The 17784-nt window shown below is 37.8% G+C and overlaps 1 protein-coding gene across 5 annotated transcripts in view; it reads left to right on the forward strand.

Moving 5' to 3' along the window:
* Nucleotides 1-17784, forward strand: part of adamts17 (ADAM metallopeptidase with thrombospondin type 1 motif, 17) — a 334091-nt gene that overhangs the window by 211130 nt on the left and 105177 nt on the right. For 3 of the 5 annotated variants that reach the window (XR_012383118.1, XM_073908057.1, XM_073908059.1), the window contains exons 15-16: nt 6419-6539; nt 16793-16873. Coding sequence is in view for 4 of the 5 variants with exons in the window: in XM_073908057.1 (XP_073764158.1) it covers nt 6419-6539; nt 16793-16873 (202 nt within the window). In the remaining variant the exon portion in view is untranslated. Of the gene's footprint in view, nt 1-6418; nt 6540-6786; nt 6862-16792; nt 16874-17784 lie in introns of all 5 variants that reach the window. The other 2 variants (XM_073908056.1, XM_073908058.1) reach the window with 1 other exon arrangement.

Raw genomic sequence — 17784 nt, forward strand, 5'->3', positions numbered from 1 at the left:
AAGCAGATTTGCCACATTATAGCTGTTCTTTTTTCCACCAAAAAAATCCTAAATTCTGGTCTCAAACTCACATTATTGGTCAACCGTGCCAAAGAAAACACAGATCAGAACCACATACTGTACAGGTGTGGGATTGACTGCAGTCTTCACATATGAAACTGCAATTTGAGAAGGCTGATGTGAAATATGTAGGACTTAGGTGTAAGAAACGGAACACTTACTGAATTTAAGGGAGATTAAACCTGTCAGGGGCGCAGAGCAAGGTTATTATAGTTTAGAATTTTTTTAATTATTATTGTTATTTTTGATACTTTTTAAAAAATGTTTTATTAATGGTTTTGTTGGTTTTAGTTTAAATTTTATTTTGTGAACACATTAATATTTAGTTTTTATGTATTTAGCTTCAATTTAGTTTTAGTAATTATAGTTTATTAGAGTTAACCTATTAACATTTTTACTTGTAATTTTAGTTTAAAATATATTTTTTCCTATTTATTGTTTTATTTCAGTTAGTTTTTCAGTGACAATTGTTAGTTTTTGTTCATTTTAGTTTTTCATTTATTGCAAATTTTTTTATTTTATTTCAGTTAACGAAAATAGTTTTTGACCAATAGTTTTAGTCTTAGATTTAGTTTTCGTTTACGTAAATTACCTTGGTACAGACTTTACTTTTTCACAACATTTATTAAGATTTGATGTAGAAACCATAGGTTTTTTTTTTTTTTTTTTTTTTTTACATAGGAATAGTTTTATAAACATTTACAAAGAAATTGTAACCTTAAAATAATCTAAAACATTAAAACAAATTTAAATCAAAATAAATGATAGCTAAAAAACGGATATGATTTTACTATCAAAAAAATTAATTTAATGTTACTGAAAATAATAAAAAAACAAATAATGTGGCACGGTGGCTCAGTGGTTAGCACTGTCACCTCACAGCAAGAAAATCACTGGTTCGAGTCCTGGCTGGGTCAGTTGGCATTTCTGTGTGAAGTTTGCATGTTCTCCCTGTGTTTTTCGTGGGTTTTCCGGTTTCCCCCACAGTTCAAACTCATGCAATATGAATTGGGGCCATAGTGTATGAGTGTATGTGTAAATGAGTGTGTATGGGTGTTTCCCAGTACTGGGTTGCGGCTTGGAGGCCATCCGCTGCGTAAAACATATTGTCACCTTAGAATTATAAAGTTCTATCTGACATTATTGTCAAAATTGAGTTATTGACGTATTCTTATTAAACAACAACTTTTTTACATTATGGGATGTTTTTCATAAGTTGTTTACATTTAAAGACTTTTATTTACAAAAACAAATATTACACACATACTGTTTGCTATGGAATGCAAAAACTTTAAAGCTCAATATCTCAAAATCATTCAGAACGCAGATAGAACCTTATAATTCCAAGGTGACGATATGCTGGAATAGTTGGCAGTTCATTCTGCTGTGGCGTTCCCTGATAAATAAAGGACAATTCTATATGTTGACTTGCACTTTGGTAGATTTGCTCTTCAGTGTTTGAACTTTAAGAAGTAAAAATTTAAACCACACTAAACTAAACTGAACTTCAACTCTGAAATCTGGACATTGCTAAAACCATGTTAAGCTGCTTTGACACAATCTACATTGTAAGAAGCGCTATATAAATAAAAATAAATAGAATTGAACTATTTGAAGGAAAAAGAATCAATGAATGAAAACTAATTAAAATGACAATGCAAGTGTAAAATACAGTATATAAACAACTTCAATCTTTATTGTCAGTGTTAATAAAAATGCACTGAAACAATCCTTGTTTTATTAAAACATATTTATACATAAATGTTTAAAAAAAAAAGAGATCACCCCAGTTCATCTTCTACTTCAGTTCTATTGACAGTGGTTTACTATAAATCCTTTCATAACAGTTTTTAAATTAAATCGAAAGCCATTTGATTGTAGTCAGACAGGAATACTGATAAATGGTTAAACTGGCAAAGAAAGGTAGCAATAAAAACGAACAAAAGACTGACGGCGAAAGTCGTTAGTCAGATAAAGATGCATTGCTTTACTCAGACAGCTTCAATGTGACTCCTGCTTCTTCTGTCAAAGCTACACACTGTAGCTCAATGGCCACTGGAAGAGCACACGACTAAAAGGAGGTCACATTCTGCAAGCCGCCTCCGCTAATAGAAAGCAGGACCACCAAAAAAAGCAGGTCAGCGTGTCTGGAAGTGATTTGACTGTGCACTAAAACAAAACACACATCCCCATACACACACACACACGCACGCACATTGGTATTGGTGGTTTTTGAAGACACCCATTTGCTTATATTATGACCTTACCTTAAGGTAAAATTACCTTAACTTGTGACACATTTAAATGTCAAAAGACTTAAGTGTTAAGTCTGACATTTAAGCATTTTAAATTACAATGCAGCAGGCACACAACGTCATTAGATGTTAATATTAGGTTAGAATTAGGTCGTGACGTCAAATGACATTGATATTTTGTTGATTTTAGGTTGTGTTGGAGAGAGACCAGAATCCAACATCTTAAAGCCCACATCTTAAACCAATGTCATATTAACGACAAATAATGACATTTATTGTCAGGTTTGCTAACCAAAATCTAACATCTGATAGACGTCATCGTGGTAACATCCACACAACGTCAAGCTGTAACGTCATTAAATGTTAAAATTTGGTTGATTTTTAGGTTGGCCTTCGGACATTGACGTCAGCCTGGCATTGAGTTCTGACATCAACTGGAGTTTTATTTCCAAACAAAATGCAATGTCCTCACAACATTGGGGTACAACGTCAATCTGACGTCATTGTGATCTCCTGTGCCTGCTGGCAAGGACACTAGGCTTGTCCTCATAAACCACATTTAAAATGTACACCTAGGACATACCAATGTCATTATACAATTATGTGTCCTCATAAAACATATAAACAAGTACACATACACACACTTAACGTCAAGTTTTATGAGGACTCTCCATAGGCGTAATGTATTTAAAACTGTAAAAACTGCTAATTATATGACCCTAACCCACCCCTACCCCCTAAATAATCAAATAAAAGCTATTTTCAAACACTTTTCAATTTAATAATCAATTACATTTATCATTTTGAACATCAAAAGATCACGTTAAGTATGATTTTTCAGCGTTTTGAATTTTAAGGACCATCAGTATACTACTGACGTTGCTACAGTCGCCATTCTCGATGTAATATAAAATTAAATCATCGTCAAAATGTAAATTCGAATTAATCGAAAAATCGCCCAGCCCTAGCCACCATGTACAATAAATAACGAATGTGACAAAAACAGACTTTTCATAACTAGATTGGGCCATACAAACTATGGAAGTGTTGGACACAAGGGATATCCTTGTAAACCACCCTTATAGTGAACCCCTAGCTAATATGTCAATGTACAATTTGGTGCCCTGCTAAACTGTATAAAATATATACAGTACACGCACACGCATAAACTTATGTGGTTACTGTAAGAGAGTGAAGGGATTCATAAGGCCTGAACATTGAACATAAAGAACACTCAGCCTGAGCAGATTCAGGGTCAGATCCTGTCCTGGTTTGTCCTGACCACAATCCCAGCAGTCCAGTTTTGGAGTTAGCGCTCATATTCACGCTCTGAATGCAGCTCTTGTGTCAGAAACATCCAGAGGGAGTGGATGGATGATCAGAGCCAGGACCGAAATCCAACGATTGGGTATGATTTCACTGACCTTTTCTTGTTTATTTATTCCATTCTGCTTCGGTCAGGCTGTTAAACTGGGCCTATTATGCTTTTAACACTTTCATCTTTCTTTAGTGTGCAATGCTATTTGATCATAGAAACAATTTGGGGATTTTTCAAAGCACCAAGTCACTCTAGAAGGAGTTATTCTGTATGTCAGTAATGCTCTTTCCATTGCACTGCAGTCCTCAGTTGTCTTTTGGGAATGAAGATGTCACAATGTATTGAGTTGTAAACATTTCCACTCAATACATGCCTGGTTTAGTTGCGCAAATAGTGTGTTGTTGATGTTTCACAGATCAATTATATTGATACATAAGCACTTTTTCCCCCAACTGTTTACATTCACAGACATCACAGAGGGGCAATATCATACACTTGGTGCAATGCGGCATCAGGCACAATGCAAGTGTTTTAATGTTTGCTAGTTTTAGCTCAGCGAGGGTATTATTTTCATGTTTTGTGCCATGTTTTTTTAAATAGCAAATACATTTTTGCCCCTTTAGGCTGGTCTGAAAAGAAGGTGTGCTAGGTTGCATTGTTGATGCATGCTTTTTTGAAGCAAACAACATAAGTTGACCAACATAAATTGGTTTGCAGGTATATTTTGGTGTTATTTAGTGTTAGTGATAGGTATCTTACACATTGCTTATTATACTTTATGCACAGCAGCATATAAATATCTTTGGAGGACTGCATCCTTACATCTCGGCAATGACTCAAATAACTTATTAATAAAGTCATCTGGAATGGCAAAGAAAGTGTTCTTGCAGGACTCTCAGAGATTCTTTGGATTAATCTTCAATGCCTCCTCCTTCATCTTACCCCAGACATGCTTAGTCATGTTCATGTCTGGTGACTGGGCTGGCCAATAGTGCAGCACCTTGACCTTCTTTGCTTTCAGGAACTTTGCTGTGGAGGCTGAAGTATAAGAAGGAGCGCTATCCTGCTGAAGAATTTGCCCTCTCCTGTGGTTTGTAATGTAATGGGCAGCACAAATATCTTGATACCTCAAGCTGTTGATGTTGCCATCCACTCTGCAGATCTTTCACACTCCCCCATACTGAATGTAACCCCAAACCATGATTTTTAATTCACCAAACTTGACTGATTTCTGTGAGTATATATATATATATATATATATATATATATATATATATATATATATATATATATATATATATATATATATATATATATATAATACCGCTACCTTCTCCCATTATCTTGTAGATGTTTTTTTTATTTACCTCATACACAGACTGATCATTTTCCTTGCTAGCGAAGCATTCAAAACCTCTTCTTCTTTCAAAGTCCACCATGTACAGTAAATAGCGAACTTGATAAGACAATTCACTCTTAAACACAATTAGGGGTGAGACTCTGATTGGTTGGGTTAGGTCCTTGACCGAAATGTTATTTACAGACATAACCAGCATTATGCAAACTTGCGTGTTTTTCTGACAAAAATTAAGCAAAAATAAATATAAGCGTCCCTTCTGGCACAGCATGTCGACATGACGTCATATTGACGTTTTCCCCCTACATTGTGGGGACAGTGGGTCTTGTTTAGAAAGGAAAATCGAGTTGACACATAAACAAACAAAACAACCATAAGTCATTAAGAGAGTAATGACAACCCTTTTACACCATGAGCCTGTTGTGGCAACTGTTTTCCCATCCTTAAAACAGCAAAAGTGAATTGAGACAAGGCCTAAGTGCAGATGCGCCGAACATGTGCTTAGACCTTTATAATACACAAAGAAGATTTGAACAATGTTACTTTTCATTTTTTAGAGCAGTGGTCTTCAACCACCAGGCAATGGGCCCCGGTACAGGTCTGTGGATTAGTTGGTACCGGGCCACATGAGAAATTATTAATTATTTCCGTTTTATTTATTATAGTCTGAACAATCAAATTCAACAAACAAGCAGCAAAATGAGCAAGAAACAGACATCTTTGGTAAGAGGAAAAGGCTGATGGTTGCCTAGCAATCTACGAACCACCTACCCCCCCCAGGTCCGCAGTAAAATTGTTGAGCGTTGACCAGTCCACTGTGATAAAAAGGTTAGGGACCACTGTCTTAGATAACATTGAAATGAGTTGGGGTTTGAGTTAGGGTTTAGGTCTTTGATCGAAATGTTATTTACAGACACAACCAGCATTATGTAAACTTGTGTGTTTTTCTGACAAAAATAAAGTAATAAATAAATATAGCCGTCCCTTCAGGCACAGCATGTCAACATGACGTCATATTGACGTTGTACCCCAAAGTCGTGGGGACGTTCGATTATGTTTAGAAAGTAAAATCGAGTTGAGGTCAATGTCCAACGTCCAACCTAAAATCAACCAAATATCAACGTATAATCATTACCTTGACGTTGTTTGAACGTTATCACTATGACATCTATCAGACGTTGGATTTTGGTCACTTTCCAGCACAACCTAAAATCAACCAAACATCAACATAATTAGACGTCTTTATTGGATGTCAAAATAAAATTGTCCTTAGACACCGACTAGACATTGAATTTTGGTCACCTGACATCACGACCTAAATCAAACCTGATCTAACGTCTAATGATGTTGTGTGCCTGCTGGGGTTGTATATAGTTATTGTGCTCAGTGTGTTAACTCGTGAGTTCTTTCCATGTTCTTACTCTGCAGAAAATCGGCTGTGATGGCATCATCGGATCATCTGCGAAAGAAGACCGATGCGGCGTCTGCAACGGTGACGGCAAATCCTGCAGGATCATCAAAGGAGACTTCAACCACTCCAAAGGAATGGGTGAGTCAGAAAACAATCCCAGAATCATCTGTGTTCATCTGACATGATTACAAATGTTCAGTCTGGCTGCGGTACGTCATCAAACGGCTCTCCTAGACTCAATCATACACGAGTCTCTCTGTCGGACCACCGCCACACTTTCTGTCTAGCTGTCTTTAGTTTGGAGGGCTTGATGAAGTAGAGAGGGATGGAAAGCACAGCGAGCATCCTCCTCCTCCATTGATCATGTTGGTTTTGTGTCTCTCAGTCCCTCATAGCCTTTGTAAGAAGGTTTCCACATGCGTGATGTCAAAACCCAGAGCTGTTCTCAAGTGTTTCTCATGTAAGATGCATGGTTTGATGTGTGTTTGTGTGTTTGTGTTCTCTATCTGGTTGTGTTTATGGAATTAACACTCATTAACACTTGAATCATTGTATACAACACACCTTTAGACTATATTCTTTCATTCTGAATCATGTTAAAACTTTTCCGAATTGATTATACTCCTTCTCCCGGGTCATCTGTTATGCACTGGATCCAGTCCGGATGACTTCAAGGTCACCGTGTGTCTCCCAGAACTGCTTTAATAGCGAATGTCCCATCGGTCTCCAGCTGTTCCAGCTACAGGCCATCATCGTCCTTTCCACTGCTGAGTTAGGGAATATATGCATGTATTCCCAACCACAGGGAACCATTCAGGACAAAACTAAAGACATCGCCAGCGGTTCTCAGCAGATCTGCTTTATATGAAGCCACACTGTATGATTCCTGCTGTCAGGGACCAAATCGGAAGTCTTGTGATTTTGCAATGTTACAATCATATGGACGCTAATTCAATATCACAGTCTGCAAATTCTCATTTTTGGATTCGAGGATGACAGATTCTGACTTACAGTAGATTGATGAAGTAAAACAGACCATCATGGCTATCAATCTTGAGTACAGTTTAGCTTACATGAGTGACAGGGAAAAAAAAAGATCTATGACCTTTACTACAATTCAAGAAGCACTAATTGTAACCAGTGGAAAGCAATTATGTAACTGATAATTTTGGTATTAAGGTTCAGTGCTTCCCACAGGTTTGAAATATATATACTTCAAGAGTTCCCACTTAGATATGCTTAGCATTTATAGCAGGTTTGGTATGCTGTCCTTGGAGAGAACCCTAAGCTCAGAGATATTTGAGCTCAGGGCTCCCGCCCGGTCAGTAAGCATATCAGGAGATCCGAGATCAGGTAGGTCTCGAGAGCTCCCCCTTTAGAAAAGGGAAGAAAAGGAGGAGATGGAGTGAAAGGTGGGATTCTTCCAAAACAAAGATAGAGCAGTACAGAGAAAATGATCCATTTATAGTGAACTAGGATCACTCTGATTGGATTATTACTGATTACAGATGAGTGGCCAGTTGTGCTCAATCATATCACATGCTCCTCTCGAAATTAGTTCTTGAAACTTCACTTGCAGTCAGGGCTTTACATTAACACCCGCCAACCCGCCAAATGCGGGTAGATTTCGGTTGTGGCAGGTTAGACAGCCACTCCACTAGCTTGGCTTCCTGAAACTCATTTTTAATTCGCCAGTGCGGGCTCGTCGTCACTAGAATAGACTGTTAGTTTATGACCGCTTGTCTATATGTGTACAAATGTGATCCTAGAATCGAGAAGCAGCACGACTGACAAAAACAGCTTTTCGCGTGGGCAAAAGAAAAAGAGGATCACGAGCACAATAAGACAGGCTTTCTGTCACGATTTGATGAAGGAACGGGGAACAAAAAGTTGTAGGATCCAATTGCAGTTTAATAAAGAGATTGTGCAGTAAACAGAAAAACAAGGTGTCCAAAGTTCAAAATAACAAGGTAACAATTAAACAAACAAAACAAGAAACTACGGCAGGAATCAGGATCAAGAACAGGAACAACAAACTTACTATCGCTGGAGCCACACAGAAATAAATTATATCTAATAAATGAAAATAGTGTTTTCTATATGACAGTATCTTAAAATATGAACAAATTAAAATATAATTAGTTAATGAATTAATTGGTTTTAAAAACCATTTTCTATTTTTATTGCTGTATTTTTAGTCAAACAAATGCAGCCTATATGAGCATATAAGAGCTCCTTCAAAATAACATGAGACTTTTAAATAGTAAAGTATATATAATCTTGTTACCTATCCAAGTTTTAGGAACAACAAATAATAACTTGACTTCTAGCTGATCATTTGGTATCAGAAGTGGCTCATATTAAAAGCAAAGGCCTCTGGATTACGCTTATTTTACCACAATAAAATATGATCATGCCTTGATATTTAATGATTTAATTAGGACAGTAAGCTCTGACTTGCTTAGACAAAAGTATTGTCACTTTACAGAAATAATGTAGAGTAAAGAATATAAAGTCATGCTGCAGTGGGAACAGAATGAATATTGTGTCTGACTCACATGAGCTTGGAGGACTGCATCCATACATCTCTGCAATGACTCAAATCACTGATTAATAAAGTCATCTGGAATGACAAAGAAAGCGCTCCTGCAGGACTCCCAGAGTTTATCAAGATTATTTGGATTCATCTTCAATGCCCCCTCCTTCATCTTACCCCAGACATGCTCAATAATGTTCATGTCTGGTGACTGGGCTGGCCAATCCTGGAGCACCTTAACCTTTGCTTTCAGGAACTGGCTGAAGTATGAGTAGCAGCGCTATCCTGCTGAAGAATTTGCCATCTCATGTGGTTTTAAATGTAATGGGCAGCACAAATATATTGATACCTCAAGCTGTTGATGTTGCCATTCACTCTGCAGATCTGTCGCTGAGAGAATGTAATACCAAACTATGATCTTTCCTTCACCAAACTTCTGCAGTATTTGTGATGATTGGGATGCAGTTCAACAGATGATACATCAGAAAAATCGACCTTCTGCCACTTTCCCAAATGATCAACTAGAAGTCAAGTTATTATATGTTGCTCTTACAACTAGGATCGACGACAAGACATATTTACTTGCCTTCTTTTTAAACTTGTATAATTTTCTTTTCTTCTGTGAAGCTGAAAAATAGCTGTCAAGCCAAAAGCAAGAGCTTCTATTGTTCATACAAGGAAATAGGATGATGATTTATACTGCAAAGCTCCTGCAATAACCGAAATATCATAAAAGCACCATGAAACTTTTTCTTCTTTTGCTTTTTTTGCCATTGTATTATAAATCACTATCTAATTTCCTTGTAAGAACATTCAGCATAACATCAGCTTCATTCCATACCACACAGAAGAAAGACAATTATATGTAATTTTCATCTTTCGCTCAAATACCTTGTCTTTTCTAAAGGTAGTCATGGCTAGATTTTCTCTTACATCTTCCAGGAGGGGCCAATGAACAGGCAATTGGCAGAAAATCTTTCCTACATCTCCATCCTCAGCATTCATAGCTTACGATCAATGAGTTTCCATAACACAACCAAATGGAAACTGAAGGGTGAAAGTCGGTTTTTCCAGGTCGTCCAGATGCGGTGCATGTGAATGAGTGTGTATGTGTGTGTTTTGGATCAGGGTTGGTGTGTTTTACGCTAATCTGGCGGATGCTCGGGTGGTTTGTGGTGATGGTTTTTGTCTAACCGCATGTTTGTGATCTGAACTTGAGGAAAACGGTGAGTATTTGGTGCAAAGTGTGGGGCGGTAAAGGTAACAACACTGTAAAAATATATCTGTCTATTAACAGTTTCTGTATTCTGTGATGCACCAATTGGGTTTTCTGTTTATTCACAGTTGTGAATTGCATAATGGGATGTTGATTTCTGTTCTGTCCACTTTTGATGCTAAACATCAACTCTACAGTTTAACAAAGTGACCTTTGTTGACATTTTTGTCACGTAGTAATAATATATAGTGAAATAAGACTAAAATTACAGAAAATGTACTGGCAGTTTATTATAAGGTTTTTATTGCGTAATATACAACACCAATCTAGACAATATATCACTTTAAACTTTTCATAAAAGTCACTTTTTCCAACTTTTCAAGGTTAAAAGTTGTTGGAAGAAAGATTAAGGGCCCCTAATGCAATAAATAAATGGGGGAAAAAACATGGATCACAAAATATATACAGTAAAACTGCTATTTATTGGATTTATTTTCACAGTGCAACACTTTATAGTAACTATCTTGAAGCACTTGGAGCAGATTGGAGATTGAAGCACGGTTCAAATCATCTAAATTAGGTCACAATAATCTCTATTCTGCTATAAAAACAGATTGGGCTCTATTATACGTGTCCTTGCTCATTTCATCCAAGCGCAGGTATCATTTTTACATCCTGCATCACGTTGATTATATAGCACATCTATTTGCGCCCATTTGTGCACCCATGGCTGGGCTGGCATTGTTAGCGTTTTCTATTTCGAGGCTACTGAAATAGATCGAACCATTGACAAACTAAAAGCTGGTCTAAAGTCAATGATGTGATGTGCACATACAAAGAACCAGACCGTGTCTGGTTAAAAAACTTTCCACAATCCAGTGCCATACAACGTTTCAGCGCCAAATTGGCCCCTAAGTGGAAGGGACCATACCGTATCATACAGCAGCTGGGTCCCCTCACTTACAGAATTGCACTAGAATCCACCGGTCTAGATGTGAGAACTGCTCATGTTTACAATTTAAAACCATGTTACCCAACTGCCACTGAGTTGGAGATGCTTCAAGCGAAACGGCTCCAGGAAATGTTCCAGGAATCTTCTGATGAAGATTCTGAATTCCTGGGTTTTTTAAGTGCTCTCCAACTTCTCTAATACTGGCAGTTGTTTTTTCTCTAGGGGGGGAAATGTGACGGTCTGTGATTGGGCCGCACAATTTAAACAAACGCACCAATGGTGAACACCTAAATCAATGACGTTGTGGGGGCAGATTAATTTGTTTTTCATTAAAAACGGAAGTGAGAAGCTGTTTGGGGTGTGTTGTGTTTGCTGGAGGAAGTTCTGAGCGGAAGTGAAGGTGAAGGTGTCCTGCAAAGGTGATCCAAGTGTTTGTTTGGGAGCAAGAGAACCCACAGTGCAGATCGGTCCGTTGCTCCCAAACAAACACTTGGATCACCTTTTCAGGACACCCCGCTATTCTGCACGTCGCTTCCTTCGGTACACTCGCTTCACCTTCACTTCCGCTCAGAACTTCCTCCAGCAAACACAACACACCTCAAACACCTTCTCACTTCCGTTTTTATTAAAAAACAAATTCATCTGCCCCCACAACGTCATTGATTTAGGTGTTCACCATTGGTGCGTTTGTTTAAATTGTGCGGCCCAATCAGAAACCGTCACACAGTTTTTTTGGTGTCGTTTAAAAAGTGCTTTAGATATGCACCACAGGTCTAGCACATTCATTTGCGCCCATTTGTGCACCCATTGGCGCGCCAGTCTGAAAAGGGAGTGTGTTAAGGCGCATTGTTAGCCTGTTGCTATTTTGTGGCAACAGAATTAGACTGTGCTATTGACCAGCTAAAAGCTGATCTAAAGTTAATGCAGCAGTTGTTTTGGTGCTATTTAAAAAGTGCTTTAGGGAATTGCACCAATAGGTGGCTCAAAATGTGACGCTCAGTAATCAGGACGTGGAACCCAATTGCAAGTGAAAGGGTTTTAATGAAGATCACAGAAAAAGACAGAGAAAATGGTGAGTGGCTGGAAGTACACAGTCTTTTAGCAGGAATAACTGTAGCGATCTGGGTCGGCAGCGCCGATAGAAAGTTCATGACACTCGTCAACAGAGTGAATCAAACAGTCATCATCAAAGGAACCGGAAGCATCTGAAAGTGAAACGAGGAAGCAACCGAGCCACTCACCACCAGCGAGAATCAGCGAGAGGATCCTGACAAAAGACAAAACACCGTGAGCATACAACGAACTGACAAAGTGAGACAGGAACGCTGAACATTTATAGGCACAAAAATGCGCTACACCTGTAGCGCGCTGATTAACAGCCGAGCGGTGACACGCAATAGTTCCGGTAACAAGGATCATGTGACCGCTCAGCTGATGCCACGAAAACAAACACCCACTGACAGGCATGCGAGTCCCACACAAGCACAGAGAGAGAAGCACACACACTTAGAAACACATACCATAAATAATGAACTGTCACACAACGCAGACACTTCAAATGAAGAGCAGATAGATCCACAACCGTGACACAAAAATGTGCAAACTTGTTGCTTATTACCCACACAGGGATGTAAATATGTCAAATTAAAGGGTAAATATGTGAAAGATTATTAGTGTCTAATTGTATATAAAAGGCCTATAAATGTCATAATAAAAAGTCATTGCAAAATCAGAATTTGTCCACTTATCCATCCACCATCAACATATTTGTGTGCACATTTTGATATATTGCATAATTCTTAATGAATCAAAATAGTAAATACATTTCAAAGTATTTTGCACAGGTCAATACATCTTACGACTCAATATCTCTATTCTGCTATAAAACAAATTGGGCTCTATCATACAAGTGTCTTTGCTCATTTCATCCAAGCGCAGGTATCATTTTCACGTCCTGCACCACGTTGATTATATAGCACATCCATTTGCACCCATTTGTGCACCCATGGGTGGGCTGGCTTTGTAAGCATTTTCTATTTCGAGGCTACTGAAATAGATCGAACCATTGACAAACTAAAAGCTGGTCTAATGTCAATGATGCAGAGGTCTTTTGGTGTCATTTAAAAAGTGCTTTAGTGATATAGGTGAGGACTTTCCTCCAACCTGGAGATGGCAAACCACCTTTTTCCGGTGGAGCAAACCTCCCCAGTGCATGCTGAAGGTCCATGTTCGATGAAGCCAACAGAAAAACATCGTCTGCGTATAACTGGGATGAAATTCTGTGGCCCCCAAACTGGACCCCCAAAACGAACTTTCGCGATGATCTCACATTCGCCATGTGCACTCAAGCAAACTAGTGGACGCGTCGAGTATAAACCAGACTTAAGTGTAGCTGCACTGTGCGCTTTAGACTGTCCGCTTATATCATTAAAATAAAGCACCATGTTTCATTAAACCGGTACTGTTTGTAAAATCTCGCCGACAAAGGTCTATTCTTGAAATGAGCTCAACTGATGCCTATTACTGGTGTACTCATACAAATCAGCAGTTTGTGTGCCATTATCAGCCCTTCAAACATATTTCCTTCTGTTCAGTGTTTTATGAGTCTGAGAGGATGAAGTTTAGCGTCCGTTTCTGAATGTGGCCTTTGTGTGTGTGTGCAAACAGAACTGCAGATTTGTTTTATCATTACTGCCCAGACACTTGTATCCCAGTGGTGTTTGAAAGGGGAATTGTGCGTGTGTCTGTGTGTGTGTGTGTGTTCTTAAGAGAAAAATGCCCTGCTTTCAATCACAGTCGACTAATGCTTTAACAAAAATAACTCTGACACACTTTATGATTTATATTTAAGTATGGTAATTAAAAAACTAAGCATAATGGATAATGTAAAGTATAATATTATGTAAAATATCAAATATAATAAGTTAAAATATAATATTACAAGATTTAAACCAAGTTTAAACGTTCCCATTTCATTTCATTTTGTTTAACATTATAAAAACTAAATATAAATTATTAAAAAACTGTATTCACATTAAAAATATGAAAATATAACACATGAAAATATAAATATATGATCTATTAAATACTACAAGGCGAGGCAGTGGCGCAGTGGGTAGCACGTTCGCCTCACAGCAAGAAGGTAAAAGATCATTCTGCTGTGGCGACCCCGGATTAAAAAAGGGACTAAGCCGACAAGAAAATGAATGAATGAATAAATACTACAACTATAATAGTCTCTGATATATGTATATTTACAGTGCATCCGGAAAGTATTGATAGCGCTTCACTTTTTCCACATGTTTTCATGTTACAGCCTTATTGCAAAATGGATTCAATTAATTTATTTCCTCAAAGTTCTACACACAATACCCCAGAATGACAATGTGGAAAAAGATTTTTTGAAATTGTTGCAAATTTATAAAAACTGAAAAAGCTGAAAAATCACATGTACATCAGTATTCACAGTCTTTACTCAATACTTTCCTGATGCACCTTTGGCAGCATTTACAGCCTCAAGTCTTTTTGAATATGATGCCACATGCTTGGCACACCTGTCTTTGGAAATGTTTGCCTATTCCTCTTTGCCTGTTCCTCTTTGCAGTCTCTTTGCACCTCTCAGGCTCAATCAGGTTGGATGGGAAGCGACAGTGTACATCAATTTTCAGAGCTCTCCAGAGATGTTCAATAGGATTTAGATCTTGGCTCTGGCTGGGCCACTCAATGACATTCATCAATGTGTTGTGAAGCCACTCCATTGATATTTTGGCGGTGTGCTTTGGCTTAATGTCCTGCTGGAAGATAAAATGTCGCCCCAGTCTGATGTCAAGAGCACTCTGAAGCAGGTTTCCGTTCAGGATGTCTCTGTACATTGCTGTATTCATCTTTCCCTCTATCCTAAAAAGTCTTCCAGTTTCTGCTGCTGATAAACATCCCCACAGCATGATGCTGCCAACACCATGCTTCACTGTAGGGATGGTGTTAGCCTGGTGATGAGTGGTGTCTGGTTTTCTTTAAATGTATTGCCTGGCATTCACTCCAAAGATTTCAAATTTAGTCTCATCAGACCAGAGAATTTAATTTCTTATGGTCTGAGAGTCCTTCAGATACCTTTTGGCTAGTTCCAGGTGAGGAGTGTCTTCCGTCTGGCCACTCTACCATACAGGCCTGATTGGTGGATTGCTGCACAGATGGTTGTCCTTCTATACGGTTTTCCTCGCTCCACATAAGAACGCTGGAGCTCAGACAGAGTGACCATCGGGTAATTGATCACCTCTCTGACTAAGGCCCTTCTCCCCCGATAGCTTAGCTTAGATGGCCGGCCAGCTCTAGGAAGAGTCCTGGTGGTTCTAAACATCTTCAACTTATGGATGATGGAGGCCGCTGTGCTCATGGGAACTTTCAGAGCAGCAGAAATGTTTCTGTAACCTTCCCCAGCCTTGTGCCTCAAGACAATCCAATCTAGGAGGTCTACAGGCAATTCCTTTGTCTTCATGATTGGTTTGTGCTTTGACATGCACTGTCAACCCTGGGGCCTTTCTGAGACAGGTGTGTGCCTTTTCTAATCATGTCCAATCAACTAAATTTACAACAGGTGAAGCTGCCGAAACATCTCTAGAATGATCAGTGGTAACAGAATGTACCTGAACACAATTTAGAGCTTCATAGCAAAAATATATATAATATATATATATATTAGGGGTGTGATGAGCTTTCTCCACGTGACGATTGAGTTCTCGAGACGATATTTTTTTATATCAATTAAAAGATATCTGAATAATAAAATATACAAAAAAAACATGTCTTTTATTCAACTGGGGCAACAAAAAATTACAAAATTACTATTACTAAAAAATTATTTAGGTGCTTTTTTAAAATCAACCTTTGATAAAAGTTATTTTACTTATATTTTAACGAATTCTATGCAGTAAAGGACATGCAAACACTGGTAACTATTTTGATAAATATGTAAAATAGTCTTTTAAATAGATTTTTATTCAACTGAAAAAAAAAATCTACTGGAATAAAAATGAATGGTGTTTAGATTCAATTTTAATGAACTCTATGCAGTAAAGGACAAATATTTTGCTATAAACTCTACAGATTGGCTGTTCTGTGATGATGATGGCGGGTATGATTTCCAGGAGTTCGCTATGTATATGTGCATTGATGCAGGTGTCTGTGGTCCTTTACTGACTCAGTAAATACTGACTCACAAAAAATATATATAAATGCATATTATAAATATATAATATATACATCTAATGTATCAAAAATAGGGGCAGGTTCCTGTATTTAATTAGCTTAATTTTATATCTAGTAAAAACATATACAAAATATTACATTTAAGTGCTGTTATACATTATTTTAAAATATGCATGCAATACTATACAGTATATCAGAAGTATATAGTTCTTTCTAAATTTAAAAATATGGACATGACAAAAAATATTCAGCATTTGATTACGGTGACTGACGATTGAGATGATTTATGTCTGCTCCGATTGGCCAGGATAATACACTGTTTATCACTATGTTCACGCACACACACGCGCGCACACACACACACACACACACACACGCACGCACACACACACACACACACACACACACACACACACACCTGCAGCTGTTGTGAAATCTGGCCTCTTTCTTCTGTTTCTCCTGTTGTTTTTCTACTCATGAAGGCTACATCGAGGCGGCTGTGATTCCAGTGGGAGCTCGGAGAATCAAAGTGGTGGAGGACAAACCGTCACACAGTTTTCTGGGTAATTACTCTACCTATTTTAAAGTCAATTTTATTAGCCCTTCTGCGATTTTTTTTTTTCTTTTTTAAATATTTCCTAAATTATGTTTAACAGAGCAAGGAATGTTTCACAGTATTCCTATATTTATTTTTATTCTGGAGAAAGTCTTATTTGTTTTAGTTTGGCTGGAATAAAAGCAGTATTATCTAAAAACATTTTAAGGTCAATATTATAGCAATTTTTTCCAGATTGTCTTCAGAACAAACCACTGTTATACAATGACTTGCCTGAATACTCTAACTTGCTTAATTAACCTACTTAAAGATGCAGTATGTGAGTTTGACACCCAGTGGTTGAATTAGTTATTGCATGTCTGATTCAAAACACATGCAAGAGCAGGTTGCCAGACTGACGACACCAACAAAAGCTGTGCAAATTGTAGCTTCAGTTTTCTGTTCCTAGCTGACAGGAGGAGCACCCGGTGTGGTCTTCTGCTGCTTTAGCCCAGTGTTAACCACTGAGCCTGCGTGCTTCCCCCCTTTCGCTTTACATTTTCTACCAAAACCTCATTTTTATCCAGATTTACAGCTATTATTGCATGCATTAAGCCACTGTATGTAAATAGGGTAAAAATGAACAACTTGTATTTAGCTTACTTTCCCAGGTGATTGTTTACATTAAGAAATGCAAACTTTTTTTACCTGTAATTTATTTTAGTTTTTCCTAACATATTTTGTTTTGTTTTTTCTCTTTTCACTGTAAAAAAGTCAAGACAACAAATATTTATTTATGCCACTTATTTTAAGAAGTTAATCAAGTTTCGACAAAATTGTTTAGGTTTTACAAAATCTAACTTTATAAATTGAGCCAGGGGCAACACGGTGGCTCAGTGGTTAGCCTGTTGCCTCACAGCAAGATTCGAGTCCCGGCTG

The sequence above is a fragment of the Danio rerio genome, chromosome 7, assembly GCF_049306965.1.
Source record: "Danio rerio strain Tuebingen ecotype United States chromosome 7, GRCz12tu, whole genome shotgun sequence".
In the NCBI taxonomy this organism is placed as follows: Eukaryota; Metazoa; Chordata; class Actinopteri; order Cypriniformes; family Danionidae; genus Danio; species Danio rerio.